Raw genomic sequence first — 19046 nt, 5'->3', positions numbered from 1 at the left:
TAGCTTTCGGAGCGCTGCTCCTTCGTCAGGTGAGTAGGAAGTTCTGATCACAAATAGGGCATATAAAGACAAACATTCAGTTTACAGAATACTGATTAGAATGTGTTCTTTACAGCTAATTAAGTCTTAAAGATGCAGACAATGTGAGTGGAGATAGCATTAAGCATAGGTCAAAGAGATGTGTATTGTCTCCAGGCAGAACAGTAAGTGAGATGTTGCAAGCCCAGGTAAGTCATGTGGGTTGCAAATAGTGCAACATGAGCCCAAGATCCTGGTTGAGGTCATTTCCATGTGTGCGGAATTTGGCTATCTGCTCAGTGACTCTGCGATGTCGTGGGTTGTGAAGGCCGCCTTGGAGAACGCTTATCCAAAGATCAGAGGCCGAACACCCGTGACCGCTGAAGTGTTCGCCAACAGGAAGAGAACTGTCTCGCCTGATGATTGTTCAATGGCGTTCATTCATCCATTGTTGTAGTGTCTGCATGGTCTTCCCAATGTACCCCAATGAATGTTTGTCTATATATGCCCTGTTTGTGATCAGAACTCCCCACTCACCTGATGAAGGAGCAGCGCTCCGAAAGCTAGCAGCATTTGCTACCAAATAAACATGTTGGACTTTAACCTCACGTTGTGAGACCTCTTACTGTGTTTAGCCCAGTCCAACGCTGGCATCTCCGCATCATGACTACCATCGACACTGCAAACGCGCCTATCGATACAGACATCAAATTTCTACAAAGATGCAAGAAAGCAGACAAGATACCGAAAGGACTACAGATCACGAGTCCACTCAGGTCAACCTATAACACAGACTATGCTGACAGACTTTGCTGTCGCACTTCTTTCACACTCCTCACCCACCTCATACACCAGCTCTACAAAAACACTGCATCCTGGAAACCAAGATAGAATTCATATTCTTAACTTGCGCTCAGGACGCAGACCAGATGCGAAACTCTGCCAAGCAGATGAGGCAAAGGAACTACACCAAGAACAGGAAACTTGAGAAACTCGGCATCATCACCAGCAGCAACCAAGCCTTCCCCAGCACCATAGCAGAAAACAGTAACACCGCAAGGAAGTCCATTGTCAACTTGCTGGACTACCAGATGAAGTTGAAGTTCTCGGCTGAGAGCTCAATTTCTGCCCCACCACCAAACTGGACCCCATCAGTCTCGCAGCAGACAAGAGGAATTCATCAGGCGAATGAGGCTGCGGGAGTTCTTCCACAAACCCCAAGAGGCCAACAGCAGCCGACAGAGAGATCCGCAGTGCAGCAACCGAAGAGAAAAGAGTCCAATTGGATTCCTCCAGAAGGCTGCTGCCCTTGACTTGACATGTACGTCATGTCAAGTGTGCGACAACACCAGATTCATCGCACTCACACGACAGCACCAAACATCGCCTAAGCACAATGCAACGCCATCTGTGTTCTCAAGACCAACTGCAACATTGCCATCAAACCAGCAAAGGAGGGGCCATCGTCATACTGAAAGAACGGATTACTGCAAAGAAGTGTACCGACAACTGAACAACGAGGAACACTACAGGCAGTTACCCGCAGATCCGACCAAAGAACACACTCGTCAACTCAACACTATGATCAAGACCTTTGATCCGGACCTTCAGAACATCCTTCGTGCTGTCATCCCACGTACTCCCTGCATTGGAGATCTCTACTGCTTCTCAAACATACACAAGGCAAACACACCCGGCTGTCCCATCTTATCGGGCAATGGGACCCTATGCGAGAACCTCTCCGGCAACGTCAAGGGCATCCCGAAACCAACTGTACAAAGAACCCCAGCTTTTGTCACGACACTACAGACTTCCTAGAGAAACTCAGCACACATGGAGCAGTTGAACCAGGAGCACTTATCATCACAATGGATGTCTCGGCACTCTACACCAGCATCCCCCATGATGATGGCATTGCTGCAACTGCCTCAGTACTCAGCGCCGACAACTGCCAGTCTCCAGATGCAATTGCACAACTCATCCACTTCATGCTGGACCACAATGTGTTCACCTTCAACAACTAGTTCTTCATCCAGACATACGGAACAGCCATGGGGGCCAAATTCGCACCTCGATATGCCAACATCTTCATGCATAGGCTCGAACAAGATTTCTTCACCGCACAGGACCTTCAATCGATGCTATACACTAGATACATCAATGACATTTTCTTCCTTTGGACTCATGGTGAACAATCACTGAAACAATTATATGACGACATCAACAAGTTCCATCCCACTATCAGACTCACCATGGACTACTCTCCGGAATCAGTTGCATTCTTGGACACATGCATCTTATTAAGGATGGTCATCTCAGCACCTCACTGTACTGCAAGCCCACGGATAACCTCACAATGCTCCACTTCTCCAGTTTCCACCCTGTACACATTAAAGAAGCCCTTCGTATACACAGAATCTGCTCAGATGAGGAGGATTGCAACAGACATCTCCAGACACTTAAAGATGCCCTCATAAGAACAGGATACCGCATTCGATTCATCGATCGACAGGTCCGACGCGCCACAGCAAAAAACTGCACCAATCTTTTCAGAAGACAAACACGGGATACGGTGGACAGAGTACCCTTTGTCGTCCAGTACTTTCCTGGAGCAGAGAAGCTGCAACATCTTCTCCGGAGTCTTCAACATGTCATTGATGAAAACAAACATCTCGCATGGGCCATCCCCAACCCCCCACTTCTTGCCTTCAAACAACCGCACAACCTCAAACAGACCATTGTCCGCAACAAACTACCCAGTCTCAGGAGAACAATGACCAGGACACCACACAACTCTGCCACAGCAATCTCTGCAAGACATGCTGGATCATTGACACAGATGCCATCATCTTACGTGAGAACACCATCCACCAGGTACACGGTACAAACTCTTGCAACTCAGTCAACATTGTCTACCTGATACGCTGCAGGAAAGGATGTCCCAAGGCATGGTACATTGGGGAGGCATGCAGACACTACGATAACAGATAAATGAACACTGCTTGACAATCACCACGCAAAACTGTTCTCTTCCTGTTGGCGAACACTTCAGTCGTCTAAACTTTGGGTAAGCGTTCTCCAAGGCGGCCTTCACGACACACGACAACGCGGAGTCGCTGAGCAGAGACTGATAGCCAAGTTCTACACACGTGGAGATGACCTCAACCAGGATCTTGGGTTCATGTCACACTATTTGTAACCCCCATGACTTGCCTGGGCTTGCAATATCTCACTTACTGTCCTGTCTGGAGACAATATTTATCTCTTTAACCTATGCTTAATGCTATCTCCACTCACACTGTCTGCAGCTTTAAGACTTGATTAGATGTAAAAACTCACATTTTAATCAGTATTCTGTAAACTGAATGTTTGTTTTTATATGCCCTATTTGTGATCAGAACTTCCTACTCAGCTGACGAAGAAGCAGTGCTCTGAAAGCTAGTGGCGTTCGCTACTAAATAAACCTGTTGGACTTTAAGTTGGTGTTGTGAGATTTCTTACTGTGTTTATCCCAGTCCAATGCTGGCATCTCCACATCATTAAAGGAGGAGGCAGGTCAGTGCCAGGCTTCCAGAATGTAATGAAGAAGAAACTATGAGTTGGCCAAGGGGGTTGTGCAAGACACAGCAGATATTGGCTGAGATAGAGAGACAAAGAGAGATTCAGGGCCAGAAAGAGAGAAACCACCAACCTGCGTAAGTTGCCCGTAACCTTGGGGCCAGTCTTTCTCCGTAATCGGGTCTGTTGGGTATCCATTCATAGGTGATCGGTCTCCATGGCGATAAATCTGAGAATATAAGGTGCAATTTACACTGGCTGATTTTATTAAGTATTTTGTTTTACATGAAAATGAAAGTAAAGCTCAAGTCCTGGGCTGATAAATACATGAGGGAAGAGATACACATACAACTGGTTCGGTATATACTGACTGGAGTTTGGAAGAATGACAGGTGATCTTATCAAAAAATGTCAGATCCTGTGGGGGTTTGAGAGGGAAGAGTGGGGATGGGGGAGGCTCGGTCACCCACACTCTCTCTCCCTCTTTTCGTTTCTCTCTCAGTTTCTCACTCACCAGATTGACGAATTTCAGTTTTCTTCCCTCTGTCGCTCTCAGGATCCCGAGCATTAACACAACGCCCAGCAAAGCCCGGCGGGAGGCCGGGACCGGAGCCTGGGACACGGCGCCGACCATCCCGTGCCAGTGTCGGAACCTCAGCTGCCGGAACCACCGACCACAACCAGAGGGAGGCGGGGGGACGGGATAACACCGAGCAACCGGCACCGCAGAGTCGCTCCCAGCAACCACCGCGAATCAGGCGTCGTCACAGAACCTTTCAGAACGAGGCCTTGAGCCAGCAACCACTGAGAAGGAGGCCGTTCTCGAAACCCAGTGAGAATGAGACTCTCTCCCCCTACCTACAGAGAATGTGGCCTCATCCCAGCATCAACTGATATTGAGGTTTGGCCCCAACCCCAACTGAAAAATGGCGCCCCTCCCAGCACCCAGTGAGAATGAGGCCTGGATCCAGCACCCAGTGAGAATGAGGCCTGGATCCAGCACCCAGTGAGAATGAGGCCTGGATCCAGCACCCAGTGGGAATGAGGCCTGGATCCAGCACCCAGTGGGAATGAGGTCTGGATCCAGCACCCAGTGGGAATGAGGCCTGGATCCAGCACCCAGTGAGAATGAGGCCTGGATCCAGCACCCAGTGGGAATGAGGTCAGGATCCAGCATCATCTGATAACGAGGTCCCTTCCCAGCGCCCAGTGAGAATAAGGGCTGGACGCCACAGCCAATCCAAGTGCAGCTTCTGCCTAACATCCATAGTAGGCAGCACAGTGACACAGTGGTTAACACTGCTGCCTCACGGCGTGGGGGGTCTCTGGTTCAAATCCCAGCTTGGGTCACTGTGGCGTTTGTGCATTCCACCCAGTTTGCTCCCACAGTCCAAAGATGTGCAGGGTTAGGTGGATGTACCATAATAAGTTGCCCCTTAGTGTCGTGGGGCAACTAGGATAAATGCATAGGGTTATGGGGATTTAGCTTGTGTGGGATTGTGGTCAGTGCAGACTTGATGGGCTGAATGGCCTCCTCATGCACTATAGGATTCCATGATTCTAAGACTGAAGGATCTATCCGGCACCCACTGTGAATGAGGTCCGGACCTAGCACCTACTGAGAGTGAGGCCTGGATCCAGCACCCGCTGAGAGTGAGGCCTGGATCCAGCACCCACTGGGAGTGAAGCATCCACCCAGCACCTATTGACAGTGAGGCCTGGACCCAGCACCCAATGAGAATGAGGCCCCCTCCCAGTACTTGCTGAGAATGAATCCCCCTCCCAGCACCCATAGAGAATGAGGCTCCCTTCCAGCACCCACACAGAATGAAGCCTGGACTCAGCATCCACTGACTCATGTAGAGAGAAATAATTTGATTAGGGATAGTCAACACAGTTTTGTGCCTCACAAACTTTATTCAGTTCTTTGAGAAGGTAACCAAAAAGGTGGATACGGGTAAAGCAGTTGATGTGGTTTATATGGATTATAGTAAAGCGTTTGATCAGGTTCCCCATGGTAAGCTACTGCAGAAAATACAGATGCAGGGGATTGAGGGTGATTTAGCGGTTTGGATCAGGAATTGACTAGCTGATAGAAGACAGAGGGCGGTGGTTGATGGGAAATATTCAACCTGGAGTTCAGTTACTAGTGGTGTACCGCAGGGATCTGTTTTGGGGCCACTGCTGTTTGGCATTTTTATAAATGACCTAGATGAGGGTGTAGAAGGGTGGGTTAGTAAATTTGTGGGTGACGCTAAAGTCGGAGGAGTTGTAGAAAGTGCGGATAGATGTTACAGTTTGCAGAGGGACATAGATAAGCTGCAGAGCTGGGCTGAGAGGTGGCAAATGGAGTTTAATGCAGAAAAGTGTGAAGTGATTCACTTTGGAAGGAGTAACAGGATTGCAGAGTATTGGGCTAATGGAAAGACGCGGAAGTGTGGATGAGCAGAGAGATCTCGGTGTCCATGTGCATAGATCCCTGAAAATTGGCACCCAGGTTGATAGGGTTGTTAAGAAGGCGCACGGTGTGTTAGCTTTTATTGGTAGAGGGATTGAGTTTCGGAGCCGTGAGATCATGTTGCAGCTGTATAAAACTGGTGCGGCCGCGCTTGGAGTATTGTGTACAGTTCTGGTCGCCGTGTTATGAGAAAGATGTGGAAGCATTGGAAAGGGTACAGAGGAGGTTTACCAGAATGTTTCCTGGTATGGTGGGAAGGTCTTATGAGGAAAGGCTGAGGGACTTGAGGTTGTTTTCATTAGAGAGAAGAAGGTTAAGAGGCGACTTAATTGAGGCATACAAGATGATCAGAGGATTAGATAGGGTGGACAGTGAGAGCCTTTTTCTTCGGATGGTGATGGCTAACACGAGGGGACATAGTTTCAAATTGAGGGGTGATAAATATAAGACGGATGTCAGAGGTAGGTTCTTTATTCAGAGGGTAGTAAGGGCATGGAATGCCCTGCCTGCAGCAGTAGTGGACTAGCCAACTTTAAGGGCATTCAAATGGTCATTGGATAGGCATATGGATAATATTGGAATAATTTAGGTTAGAGGATCATTAGATTGGTTCCACTGGTCAGCGCAATGTCGAGGGCCGAAGGGCCTGTACCGTGCTGTAGTGTTCTATGTTCTATGAAAGCGAGGCCCCCACCCAACACGCACTGAGAAGAGGTCCCCTCCCAGCGCCCGCTGAGAAGGAGGTCCCCTCCCAGCGCCCGCTGAGAAGGCGGTCCCCTCCCAGCGCCTACTGAGAATAAGGGCTGGGCGCCACAGCCAATCCAAGTATGGCCTCTGCCCAGCATCCACTGTAGGTGGCACGATGACACTATAGTTAACACTGCTGCCTCACAGCACCAGGGTCCCTGGTTCAAATCCCAACTTGAGACACTGTCTGTGGAGGTTGTGCATTTTACCGAATTTCCTCTGGGTGCTCCAGTTTCCTCCCACAGTCCAAAGATGTGCAGGTTAGGTGGATGTACCATAATAAATTGCCCCTTAGTGTCGGGGGGGATTAGCTAGGGTAAATGCATGGGGTTATGGGGATATAGCCTGGGTGGGATTGTGGTCAGTGCAGACTTAACATAGAACACTACAGCACAAAGAGGCCCTTCGGCCCACAAGGTACGCCGATCATATCCCTACCTACCAGGCCTATCTATAACCCTCAATCCCATTAAATCCCATGTACTCATCCAGAAGTCTCTTAAAAGACACGAGCAAGTTTGCCTCTACCACCACCAATGGCAGCCGATTCCACTCACTCACCACCCTCTGAGTGAAAAACTTCCCCCTGACATCTTCTCTGTATCTGCTCCCCAGCACCTTAAACCTGTGATCGCTTGTAGCGACCATTTCAGCCCTGGGTAATAGCCTTTGAGAATCCACCCTATCTATACCTCTCAACATCTTATAAACCTCTATCAGGTCACCTCTCAACCTTCGTCTCTCCAGGGAGAAAAGACCTAGTTCCCTCAACCTATCCTCATAAGGCATGCCATCCAATCTAGGCAACATCCTTGTAAATCTGCTGTACACTGTCTCAATAGCTTCCACATCCTTCTTGTAGTGAGGTGACCAGAACTGCACACAGTATTCCAAGTGGGGTCTGACGAGGGTTTTATAAAGTTGTAGCATTATCTCTCGACTCCTAAACTCAATCCCTTGGTTAATGAAGGCTAGTACACCGTACGCCTTCTTGACCACATCCTTCACCTGCAAGCCCGATTTAAGAGTCCTATGGACCCGGACCCCAAGGTCCTTCTGCTCCTCAACACTGCTAAGAGTCCTACCCTTGATATTGTACTCCACAAACACAAATGTAGGCCCCTTACAGTCAGAAATGAGAGAATTCATATGGGGAATTCTTTACTCGGAGGGTAGTAAGGGCGTGGAATGCCCTGCCTGCAGCAGTTGTGGACTCATCAACTTTAAGGGTGTTCAAATGGCCAGTGGATAGGCATTTGGATAACATCGGACTAGTTTAGGTTAGAGGGTCATTAGATTGGTTCCACTGGTCGGCGCAACATCGAGGGCCGAAGGGCCTGTACTGGGCTGTAATGTTCTATGTTCATCCCATTGGACCTGCCAAAATGGACCACGATACATTTATATGCGTTGAAGTCCATCTGCCACTTCTCCGCCCAGCCTTGCATCCTATCTATGTCTCGCTGCAACTTCTGACATCCCTCCAAACTATCCCCAACACCACCAACCTTCGTGTCATCGGCAAACTTACCAACTCATCCCTCTACTGCCTCATCCAGGTCATTTATGAAAATGACAAACAGCAAGGGTCCTAGAACAGATCCCTGGGGCACTCCACTGGTGACCGACCTCCATGCAGAAAAAGACCCATCCACAACCACTCTCTGCCTTCTGCAGGCAAGCCAGTTCTGGCAGATCCAAGGCAACAGCCCCTTGGATCCCATGCCCTCTCACTTTTTCAAGAAGTCTTGCATGGGGGAGCTTATCAAACGCCTTGCTGAAGTCCATGTAAACCACGTCCACCGCTCTTCCTTCGTCAATGTGTTCAGTCACATTTTCAAAGAACTCAACTAGACTCATAAGGCACGATCTGCCCCTGACAAAGCCGTGCTGACTATTTCTGATCATACTAAACTTCTCTAAATGTTCATAAATCCTGTCCCTCAGTATCCTCTCCATCAGCTTACCAACCACTGAAGTCAGACTCACTGGTCAGTAATTTCCTGGGCTATCCCTGTTTCATTTGAAAATAGGAACCTCTTGATGGGCCGAAGGGCCTCCTGCACTGTAGGATTCTATGAATGAAGTATCCATCCAGCACCCACTGTGAATGAAGCCTGGACCTAGCACCTGTTGAGAGTAAGGCCTGGATCTAGCACCCACTGTGACTGAGGGCTGGATCCAGCACCCATTGAGAGTGAGGCCCAGTCCCAGAACCCACTGAGAATGAGGTCCCCTCCCAGTTCTGATTGAGAGTGAGACACCCTCCCAGCACCCAATGAGAATGAGGTCCCTCTCCCAGCACCCACTGAGAATGAGGTCCCCTCCCAGCACCCACAGAGAATGAGGCTTGGACCTAGCATCCACTGAAAGTGAGGCTCCTGCCCAACACCCACTGAGAATAAGGTCCCCTCCCAGCACCCACTGAGAATGAGGTCCCCTTCCAGCACCCACTGAGAATGAGGTCCCCTTCCAGCACCCACTGAGAATGAGGTCCCCTCCCAGCACCCACTGAGAATGCGACCTCCTCACAGCACTCACTGAGAATGAGACCCCATCCCAGCACCCACTGAGACTGAGGCCTGGACCCAGCACCCACTGAGACTGAGGCCCCCTCCCAGCACCCACTGAGAATGAGGCCCCTTCCCAGCACCCACTGAGAATGAGGCCTGGCCCCAGCACCCACTGAGACTGAGACCTCCTCCCTGCACCTACTGAGAATAAGGGCTGGGTGTCACAGCCAATCCAAGTGCCCAGCATCCTCTGTAGGCGGCACAGGTTAATACTGCTGCTTCACACTGCCAGGGTCTCTGGTTCAAATCCCAGCTTGGGTCACTGTCTGTGGAGTTTGTGCATTTTACCCAATTTCCTCTGGGTACTCCAGTTTCCTCCCACAGTCCAAAGATGTGCGGGGTTAGGTGGATGTACCATAATAAATTGCCCCTTAGTTTCGGGGGAGCTAGCTAGGGTAAATGCATGGGATTATGGGGATTTAGCCTGTGTGGGATTGTGGTCAGTGCAGACTCAATGGGCTGAATGGCCTCTTCCTGCCCTGTGGGATTCTATGATTTTATGAATAAAGTATCCATCCAACACCCACTGAGAATTTGGCTTCCACCCAGCACTCTGAAACTGACTCCTGTTTCACAGTATTCAGCAAACTGGAGCTGTGCATATCTCCACCTCCTGCCACATATATAACCTTCACAGTCTTTCGTTATGGAGCTCAGTGAGCTGAGTGTATCTCCTGGTCTTCTTTAGCTGATGTTTCACAGCTTCCACATTTCAACAAGAATCTATCACTTTCTTTAGTGTCAGCTTCTCATTTTTCAGAAGACTTGCTCCCACTGAAGGGTTTTGCACACCTAAGACTATCTTTAATCAGATCATCTCTTCATTTCTAAATCAAGTGAATTCAGACACTTTGCTGCAAGCTTTCTGAGCTGTCTTCTCTTTACTTGCAGTCTTCAGTCAGTGTTTGCTTTCCCTTTGTCCTCAGATTTCTTTGCAGATTGAACATCTCCATGTGCCTGGGTTCTCAGTGTCTTCTCTGCAGTACTTGCAGGATTCAAAAATCTATGTTGCCTCCATATCAAGTATCAGTTTTAAGGACAGCAGTGTTTGTTTCAGTGAGACGTCTTTATTGAACTGGCTGTTAAGATGTTTGCCTCCAGAGAGACTGCCTCCATGGCATAGTCACATGGCTATGGATGGTCAGATGTGACACCAGATTGATTATATTACAAAGCCCAAACAGATGGCATCCTCACAACGTGTCTCAACTGCTGCCCATCTGTGTGGGACTGCTCTCATTGGCTTCCATTCTTTTTCATCTAATCGTAGCCAGCAAATCCTTTGCAGTGGCTTCTCTTCCCATTCCTATAATGTTACCTCAGGCATCTCCTAAGAATTTAACCTCAGCCCCCTTCTATTTCTCATCTACATGCTGCCCCTTGGTTTCCTCAAGTAAGCTACACCTTGTCAGCATTCCTCTTGACTCTGCTGTTACTAAGTTATCGGACTAATTATCTCACCAACATCCAGAACTGGAAGAGCAAAGATTTCCTCCACTTAAGTACTGAGAAGAATTAAGCCATTGTCTTTGGTAGCCTTCCATTGAATTCACCTTTCTCCCTGATAACTGAAACTGAACCAGATAGTTCACAACCTTGCTGCCATATTTGGCCCCAAGATGAACTTTGAACCACATATCAGAGCCATCACAAAGACTGTCAATTTCCACCTGTAACACTGTCTAACTTCACTCCTGTCTCTGCTTGCTTGCTGCAAAAATCCTCATTCATGCCTCTGTTACTACTGGACTTCACTTTTCCAAAGATCTCGTGAGTGCTCTTCCACATTTTACCCTCCATAAATTTGAGATCATCCAAAACTCTGTTGCCCAAGTCATTTCATCAATCCAGTTTACCTCACACCTCATGTTCACTGACTTACATTGGCTGCCAGTCAAGAAGTATCTGGATTTTAACTTCTCATTCTTCTTTATAAATCCCTCCAGTGCCTTGCCGCTCTATAATCTGTCCCAGCCCCACAACTGTCCAAGAGTATTTGTTCTCATCTCATTCAAGCCCCTCGAGCTTGCCTGATTGTAACCGCTCTTCCATTGGTAGTTGTGCTATCAGTTGCCTCAGCCCCAAACTCTGGAATTGCTTTCAAAACCTCTCTGCCACAATCTGTTTCTTCCATTAAAACATTTCTTAACACCTTCCTCTTTCAGCAAGCCTTTAGCCATTTTCATTATGTTTTGGCAGGCTTAAAAATGGACAAATCTCCAGATCCAAATGAATTGTGTCCCAGGCTGCTGTGGGAGGCAAGGAAGGAAATTGCAGAGACTTCTACTTCCTCTCTGGCCACGGGGAGGTATGATGTGGAGATGCTGGCGTTGGACTGGGGTAAGCACAGTAAGAAGTCTCACAAAACCAGGTTAAAGTCCAATTGGTTTATTTGGCAGCACTAGCTTTTGGAGCCTTAAGCTCCTTCATCAGGTGACTCACCTGAATGAACAGGAGAGGTGCCAGAGGATTGAAGAACGTAATGTGGTTTTGCTATTTAAAATGGTTTATAAAGATAAGCCAGGGGACTACAGACCAGTGAGTCTCATGCCAGTGGTAGGGAAACTATTGGAGTAAGTTCTAAAGGAGAACATCTATCTCCATCTGGAGAAGCAAGGCTTGATCAGAGATAATCAACATAGCTTTGTGAGAGGGATGTCATGCCTAACAAATTGGATTGAATTTTTTGAGGAGATGACCAGATGTGTCAATGAAGGTAATGTAGTTTATATGCTATTCGCTGGATGCTTTTGTGACGAGAAACCAGTTTTTAGTGGCTTACTAAAGCAATCTGTGCTGGGTCCCCTATTTTTCATCATTTATACAAACAGCATAAATGACTATGTAGGGAGTAGGATTACTAAGTTTGTGGATAACATAAAGATTGGTTGTGTGGTTAACAGTGAGGCTGTCTCGGGCTACAACGAGAAATAGATGGAATGGTCAAATGGACAGGTAAGTTGCAGATGAAATTTAACCTTGAAAAGCGTGAGGTGATAAAGTTTGGAAGGAGATTTTGGATAAGATAGTTATAGAGGGATATGGGCAAATGCAGGCAATTGGGACTAGCTTGGTGGTAGAAAAGAAAGGGCGGCATGGACAAGTTAAGCTGAAGGGCTTTTATGACAAGGAAATATTCAATGAACGGCATGACACTAGAAAGTTCTGAGGAACAAAGGGACCTTGGAGTGATTGTTCATAAATCTCAGAAGGCAGAAGGGCATATTAGTAGGGTGACAGAAAAGGCATATGGGAGGGACACTTGCTTTCATCAATCGAGACCTAGATTACAAAAGTAGGGAAGTCATGTTGGAGTTGTATAGAACTTCAGTGAGACCACACCTCGAGTACTGTGTGCAGTTCTGGTCACCACATTATTGGAAGGATGTGATTGCACTAGAGGGGACAAAGAGGAGATTAACTATGATGCTGCCTGGTATGAAATATAAGTTATGAAGGGAGGTTGAATAAACTTGTGTTATTTCCATTGGAATAGAGAAGACTGAGGGGTGACCGCATTGAGGTGTACAAGATTATGAGTGACAGAACGGAGCAAATGTTCCCCTTTATTGAAGGGTCAGTCATGAGGGAACACAAGTTCAAGGTGGAGGGCAAGAGATTTAGCTGGGATTTGAGGAAAAAACTTTTTTTTACCTCGAATGTGATGATGGTCTGGAATGTACTGCCTGGGAGGGTGATGGAGGCAAATTACCTCACAACCTTTAAAAAGTACTTGGATGAGCACTTGGCATGTCACAACATTCAGAGCTATGGACCAAGTGCTGATAAATGGGATTAGCTGCGCAGTCAAGAGTTTTTCATGTGTTGATACCTTATAACCTGAGGTAATCTGTCCTTACTATTTCCATTGAGATCCCCTTTGCCTTGACCACCTGAGGATTTTTCTTTTTCCCAGTTTCTATACTTCACAGATCAAAACTGATGTCGAAAACCAAACCTTAATATATGAACCAATTCAAGTCATCTGTCATTTTTTGCTGCTACTCTCACACTTCTACCCTTTTGTAATTCTGATATTTTAAGTTTTCTTTCCAAATCCTGAAATTATAACGCTCTTACTTTTTCCTTTGTCTTGCTTCTTTTTTCTCCACCAGTGCAATTTTTTCTTTTTGTTCTGCCAAGGCTATTCTTTTCCGCTGTGATTGTCTCTCTCTCTCTCTCTCTCACCCTTTCTTTCTCTTTTAATTCTAATTCAAGCCATTTCATTTCCTTTTCAAGTTGTAACTTTCATTCTTAATTGAATGTTGGCTTTTCTAAGGCAGACTGTGTTTTTGGCAACTTTAGTTGCTTTGCTATCACTGAAATTCCTCACCTTTTCAGGTACAGTCAACTACAGCTTTTTTGCCAAATCCAAAAACTTGTTTAAACCATCCCTTGTAAACCTCTCTTGAGTGACCTTTTTCACACTCAGGAAATCTTTAGCCACTGAAAGAGCCATTCATGCACAAGGTACTCCCTATTTAAAGTAATCAAATATAACACATGGGGAAAAAAATACTAGGTCCTCAAAACCCACTGTTTTATGGTTTTTAATACCGTACCAGCCCCCAATTTTTGTTAGGATACCAAATCAGAAACCCCAAGGAATTTATGAAGCCAGACTACAACTCAACAATTTTCTATTTTTGCATAAATGTGAGGATAAGATGTTTCATTCCGGATGTGATTCTACTGATGAATCAGAGAGTTTTTATCAAAACAAATTTTAGTTAACATTTTTTCTTGAACAGATGAATTGGCTTAACTTTTAACAGTATTTAAACACGACAAGATACAATTCTGAACTGCTAACTCATCACAATGAGTTCCAATTAAGCAAAATTTCTCTTTTCGACTTAAACTTTGTTAAAATTAGTTAGCACAACACAGGTATGTTTGCTTGTGACTAGTGTTAACTGTCCTGGAGCTTTCAAAAAATCTCTGGAGTGAGAGAGAGAGACGGAGACAGAGAAACACCATTTCTTCAGGCAGGTCCAGACAGCAACAGCTTATATTTTAAAATGAAAATGAAACTGGTCTTTTCTGCAAGCTTAGCTCCTCCCATTAATCATCATGGCTCTGTCCCTGTCAACTAACCTAATCAAAAACTCACATGACTTTACATACCTTGTCTAAAATCGCAGGAGAACCTAAATAAAAAGGTCAATTAACTCTGCAAAGCAACACATACCTAGCTAAAATCCATTATTATCCTACATTCTTAATATCTACTGTATTCCTGGCAGATACACTGATTCTTGTAATATAACATTGCCTCTTAAAGCAGTCCCAACTTAAACATAAAATACATCAAAATAGCACAGTGTCATCACAACAAGTGACTCCTGTCCCAAACCCTTAAATCCCCAGAACTTGCATCATCAGCTAATAGGAATAACTTTTCCTTGTCTATTTTATCTTAATCTGTCATAATCTTGTCCACCTTTCAATTATAGAGTCATAGAGTTTATGGCATGGAAACAGGCCCTTCAGCCCAACTTTTTGTCCATGTCACTTTTTTTTAAACTCCTAAACCAGTCCCAATTGCCTGCATTTGGCCCATATCCCTCTATACCCATCGTACCCATGTAACTGTCTAAATGCTTTTTAAAAGATAAAATTGCGCCCGTCTCTACTACTACCTCTGGCAGCTTGTTCCAGACACTCACCACTCTCTGTGTGAAAAAATTGCCACTCTGGACACTTTTGTATCTCTCCCCTCTCACCTTAAACCTATGCCCTCTCCAACCTTTGGGAAAAGATATTGACTATCTACCTTGTCTATGCCCCACATTATTTTATAGACCTCTACAAGGTCACCCCTCACCCTCCAGAACGCTCCAGAGAAAAAAGTCCCAGTCTATTCAGCCTCTCCTTACAACTCAAACCATCAGGTTCCGGTAGCATCCTAGTAAATTTTTTCTGCACTCTTTCTTGTTTAGTAATTTCTTTTCTATAATAGGGTGACCAGAATTGCACACAGTATTCCAAGTGTGGCCTTATCAATGTCTCGTCTTCAACAAGACGTCCCAATGTCCCAATTCTCCACTCAATCTCTTTTGCTCCAAGGAGAACAATCCCCTAGGAGAACAATTTCAAAATAAGCTTGTGACTAAAATGACCCCATTCCAGGAACCATCCTAATACATCTTCTCTGCCCCTCTCCAGTACCCTCATAGCCTTCCTAAAATATGGTGGCCAGAACTGATGAAATACTCTAGGCCAATTCAAGGGTTACACAGATTAGCATAACTTCCCTGCTTTTATATTGAATACATTTATGAAGCCCAAGATTCCACACGTTTTGCTAATTACTTTCTCAATATGTTCAAAGATCCATGCGCATGTACCACCCTAGTTCCTCTGTTCTTTCACACTCTTCAATTGTACTATTAAGTCTATATGGCTTGGCCTTATCCCTTCTTCCAAAACAGTTCTTTTATTAAATCCCACCTGCCAATTGATGTTCTGTTTGAATCAGTTGGTATCAACGTAACTGCCACATCTTAAGGTTTCGTTAGTGATCACTGTTGCCTACTTACCAAGTATTCATTCTTCATGAGATATTAGGACCACAGCCCAAGAGGAAGAAAGATATGTTCTGTGATACAGACCTGTGAGGTGGCACAGTAGTCAGCATTGCTGTCCCATAGCACCAGGGACCTGGTTTGACTCCCGGCTTGGGACGCTGTCTTTGCAGAGTTTGCACGTTCTCCCCATATCTGCATGGTTTCCTCCAGGTGCTCCAATTTCCTCTCACAGTCTGAAAGACATGCCAGTTAGGTACATTGGCCATGCCAAATTTTCCCTCAGTGTACCTAGAGTGTGGCGACTAGGGAATTGTCATAATAACTTCATTACAGTATTAATGTAAACCTACTTGTGACAATAATAAATAAACTTTAAACTTTTAAAACCTTTTATTGTCACATGCAAAAGGTGCTTTCACTTACTCACAGACTGGGGTTGGGGAGATTGGTCCTTTCATCACCTGATATCAAGGGCACTGTGCTTAGCTCAGGCATATGAGTGATATAACTGCCCTTAGCTCCCCACCACCAAACAATCATACAAAACAGGAGGCCATTCTGTTCATTGTCCTGGATGCATTCCCCATAATCCTGAAAATTCCTCTTGGAAAGTATTCCCTATCAGGCCAAGAATTCTAGATCATAACTTCTTGTGCCAAAAAAGTTCTCATCACATCTCTGGTTCTTTTCACCTGGTATGGCAGGACTGATGTTTGAGGAGAGATTGAGTTTGTTAGTATTCTATTCGCTGGAATTCAGAAGAATGAGGGGGAATCTCCTAGAAACCTATAAATTTCTAACAGGATTAGATAGGGTAGATGCAGGAAGGATGTTCCTGATGGGGGATGTCTAGAACCAGGGATCATAGCCTAAGAATACGAGGTAAACCATTTAGGATTGAGAGGAGGAGAAGTTCTTCACTTACAGAGTGGTCAGCCTATGGAATTCGCTACCACAGAGAGCAGTTGAGGCCAAAACGTTATATGTTTTCAAGAAGGAGTTATCTGTAGCACTTTAAGTGAAGGAAATCAACAGAAATGGGTAGAAGATAGCGGTCAGGCGGTTAAATTGGATGATCAGTCATGATTATAATGAATGGTGGATCAAATTTGAAGGGCTAAATGGTCTCCTACTCCTATTTTCTTAATAAGTCCTTCCGTTACCAAATTCTGTGTCATTGGAAATAGTACTCCTTATTTACTTTATCAAAACCACAATTTTAAAGAGCTCTATAACTTGTTCTCTGAACCTTCTCTGCTCCAAAGAGAGCTAACCTGGTTTCTGTATACGTAACTGAAGCTTCTTCACATCTCTGCTACAATCCCAGTAAGTCATTTCTGGAACATTCCTACAGCCTGGTTACCCTTTCCAAAGGATGGGGTTGAGAATAGGATGCAATCCACCAGCTGAGGACTAATAATAACTCTGTGGCCTGGGACTCGGCACCTCCCTCTGCGACTGGATCCTGAACTTCCTAACTCACAGACCACAATCAGAAAGGATAGGCAACAAGACCTCCTCCACAATCATCCTCAACACCAGTGCCCCACAAGGTGTATTCTCAGCCCACTCCTATACTCCTTATACATCTATGACTGTGTGGCCAAATTCCCCTCCAATTCGATTTTCAATTTTGCTGACGACACCACCATAACAGGTTGGATCTCAAACAGTGATGAGACAGCATACAGGAATGAGATAGAGAATCTGGTGAACTGGTGTTGCAACAATAATCTCTCCTTCAGTGTCAACAAAATGAAGGAGATTGTCATCGAACTTCAGGAAGCGTAAAGGAGAACATATCCCTGTTTACATCAATGGTGACAAAGTAGAAAGGGTCAAGAGCTTCAGGTTTTTAGATGTCCAGTTCACCAACAACCTGTCCTGGTCCCCCATACTGACACTATAGTTAAGAAAGCCCACATTGCCTCTACTTTCTTAGAAGACTAAGGAAATTTGGCATGTCAGCTACGATTCTCACCAACTTTTACAGATGCACTATAGTGGTTATATCACAGCTTGGTATGGTTCCTGCTCTGCCTAAGATCGCAAGGAACTATGACTGTAACACTACATTCTATTGTCTCGTTTTCTTCTCTAAGAGTGGCATGCTTTGTCTGCATAGCATGCAAGAAACAACACTTTTCGCTGTAGGTTAATACATGTGAAAATAATAAATCAAATCAAAAATCAAATGAAGAGCTGTAACCTATAAGGCTACCACCAGGTGCTGGAAAATGTGATTAAAAAGGTTGGCTAGTTCCTTTATTTGGCGCTTTTTTGGCTGGCACAGACATGATGGGCTGAATGGCCTCTTTGGTACTTTACCTTTTCTATGTTGTATGGATCTGAGTTGTGTTGAAAAGAAAGATGAACTGCGAGTGTTATGATGAATGAACTGGGAGGAAGGACAAGAAATGATCTTTATAATATCTTCACTGCAGTTACAGTTGCAAGCAGAAACTTTTCCACTGCAACAGAAACAAGAAATTTGTGGTTCTCATCAAGAAACTGGTTGGAGGCTGTGGAACAAGTGTGGTTGGAGGCAGTTGAAAAGGAATGGTTGGAGATTATTGGAGCAGTTGAAAAGGTGTTGTTGGAGGTGGTTAAGAAGTTGTGGTTGGAGTTGATTGAGAAGTTTGCAGCTGGAGATGGTTGACGGGGATCAAGAAGCTGTGATTGGAAATGGCTAAAGGGGTTGAGAAGGTTTAGTTGGAGAAGTTTGGAGCTGATGGAGGTCATTGTGAAGGTGTGGTTAGAGATTGTAGGAGGCAGTTGAGAAAATGTGGATGGAGATGGTGGACTGGGTTGGAAATATTTGGAGGTTGATGAGAATGTGTGTTTGGAGGTGCTTCTGAACATGTATTTGGAGGAGGTTAAGAAGATGTGGTTGGGGATGATTATAGATCATTGAGAAGGTGTGTGTGGAGGTGGTTGAGAAGGTGTGTTTGGTGGTGCTTCAGAAGATGTGTTTGGAGATGACTGGAGTTGTTTGAGAAGGTGTGCTTGGAAATGGTTAAGAAAGTGTAGTTGGAGATGGATGGAGGGGGCTGAGAACATGTGGTTGGAGGCAGTTGAAAAGCTGTGGTTGAAGATGATTGGAGGGGTTAAGAAAGTGTGCTCGGAGGCAAGTGAGCATGTGTGTTCAGAGGTGGTTTAGGT

At 45.5% G+C, this 19046-nt stretch overlaps 2 protein-coding genes across 4 annotated transcripts in view; one reads left to right on the top strand and one right to left on the bottom strand.

The window, feature by feature from the left end:
* The window catches only part of acp2 (acid phosphatase 2, lysosomal), a 131543-nt gene extending 127211 nt beyond the window's left edge, over positions 1–4332 (bottom strand). The window contains exons 1-2 of one of the 3 annotated variants that reach the window (XM_080190562.1): positions 4091–4332; positions 3710–3805 (exon numbers count right to left, since the gene is read on the bottom strand). In XM_080190562.1, coding sequence (XP_080046688.1) covers positions 3710–3805; positions 4091–4210 — 216 coding nt within the window. In that variant the 5' untranslated portion in view covers positions 4211–4332. The remainder of the gene's footprint in view (positions 1–3709; positions 3806–4090) is intronic. The other 2 variants (XM_080190564.1, XM_080190563.1) reach the window with 2 other exon arrangements.
* Positions 4333–4438: 106 nt separating this feature from the next.
* The window catches only part of nr1h3 (nuclear receptor subfamily 1, group H, member 3), a 179743-nt gene continuing 165135 nt past the window's right edge, over positions 4439–19046 (top strand). The window contains exons 1-2 of the mRNA XM_080190556.1: positions 4439–4477; positions 11554–11694. The gene's annotated coding sequence lies outside the window, so the exon portion shown is untranslated. The remainder of the gene's footprint in view (positions 4478–11553; positions 11695–19046) is intronic.

The sequence above is a fragment of the Carcharhinus amblyrhynchos genome, chromosome 6 (genome assembly GCF_965287045.1).
Source record: "Carcharhinus amblyrhynchos chromosome 6, sCarAmb.v2.hapA, whole genome shotgun sequence".
Classification (NCBI taxonomy): Eukaryota; Metazoa; Chordata; class Chondrichthyes; order Carcharhiniformes; family Carcharhinidae; genus Carcharhinus; species Carcharhinus amblyrhynchos.
The sequence above is the reverse complement of the archived record's forward strand: the minus strand, read 5'-3'. Positions and strand labels throughout refer to the sequence as shown.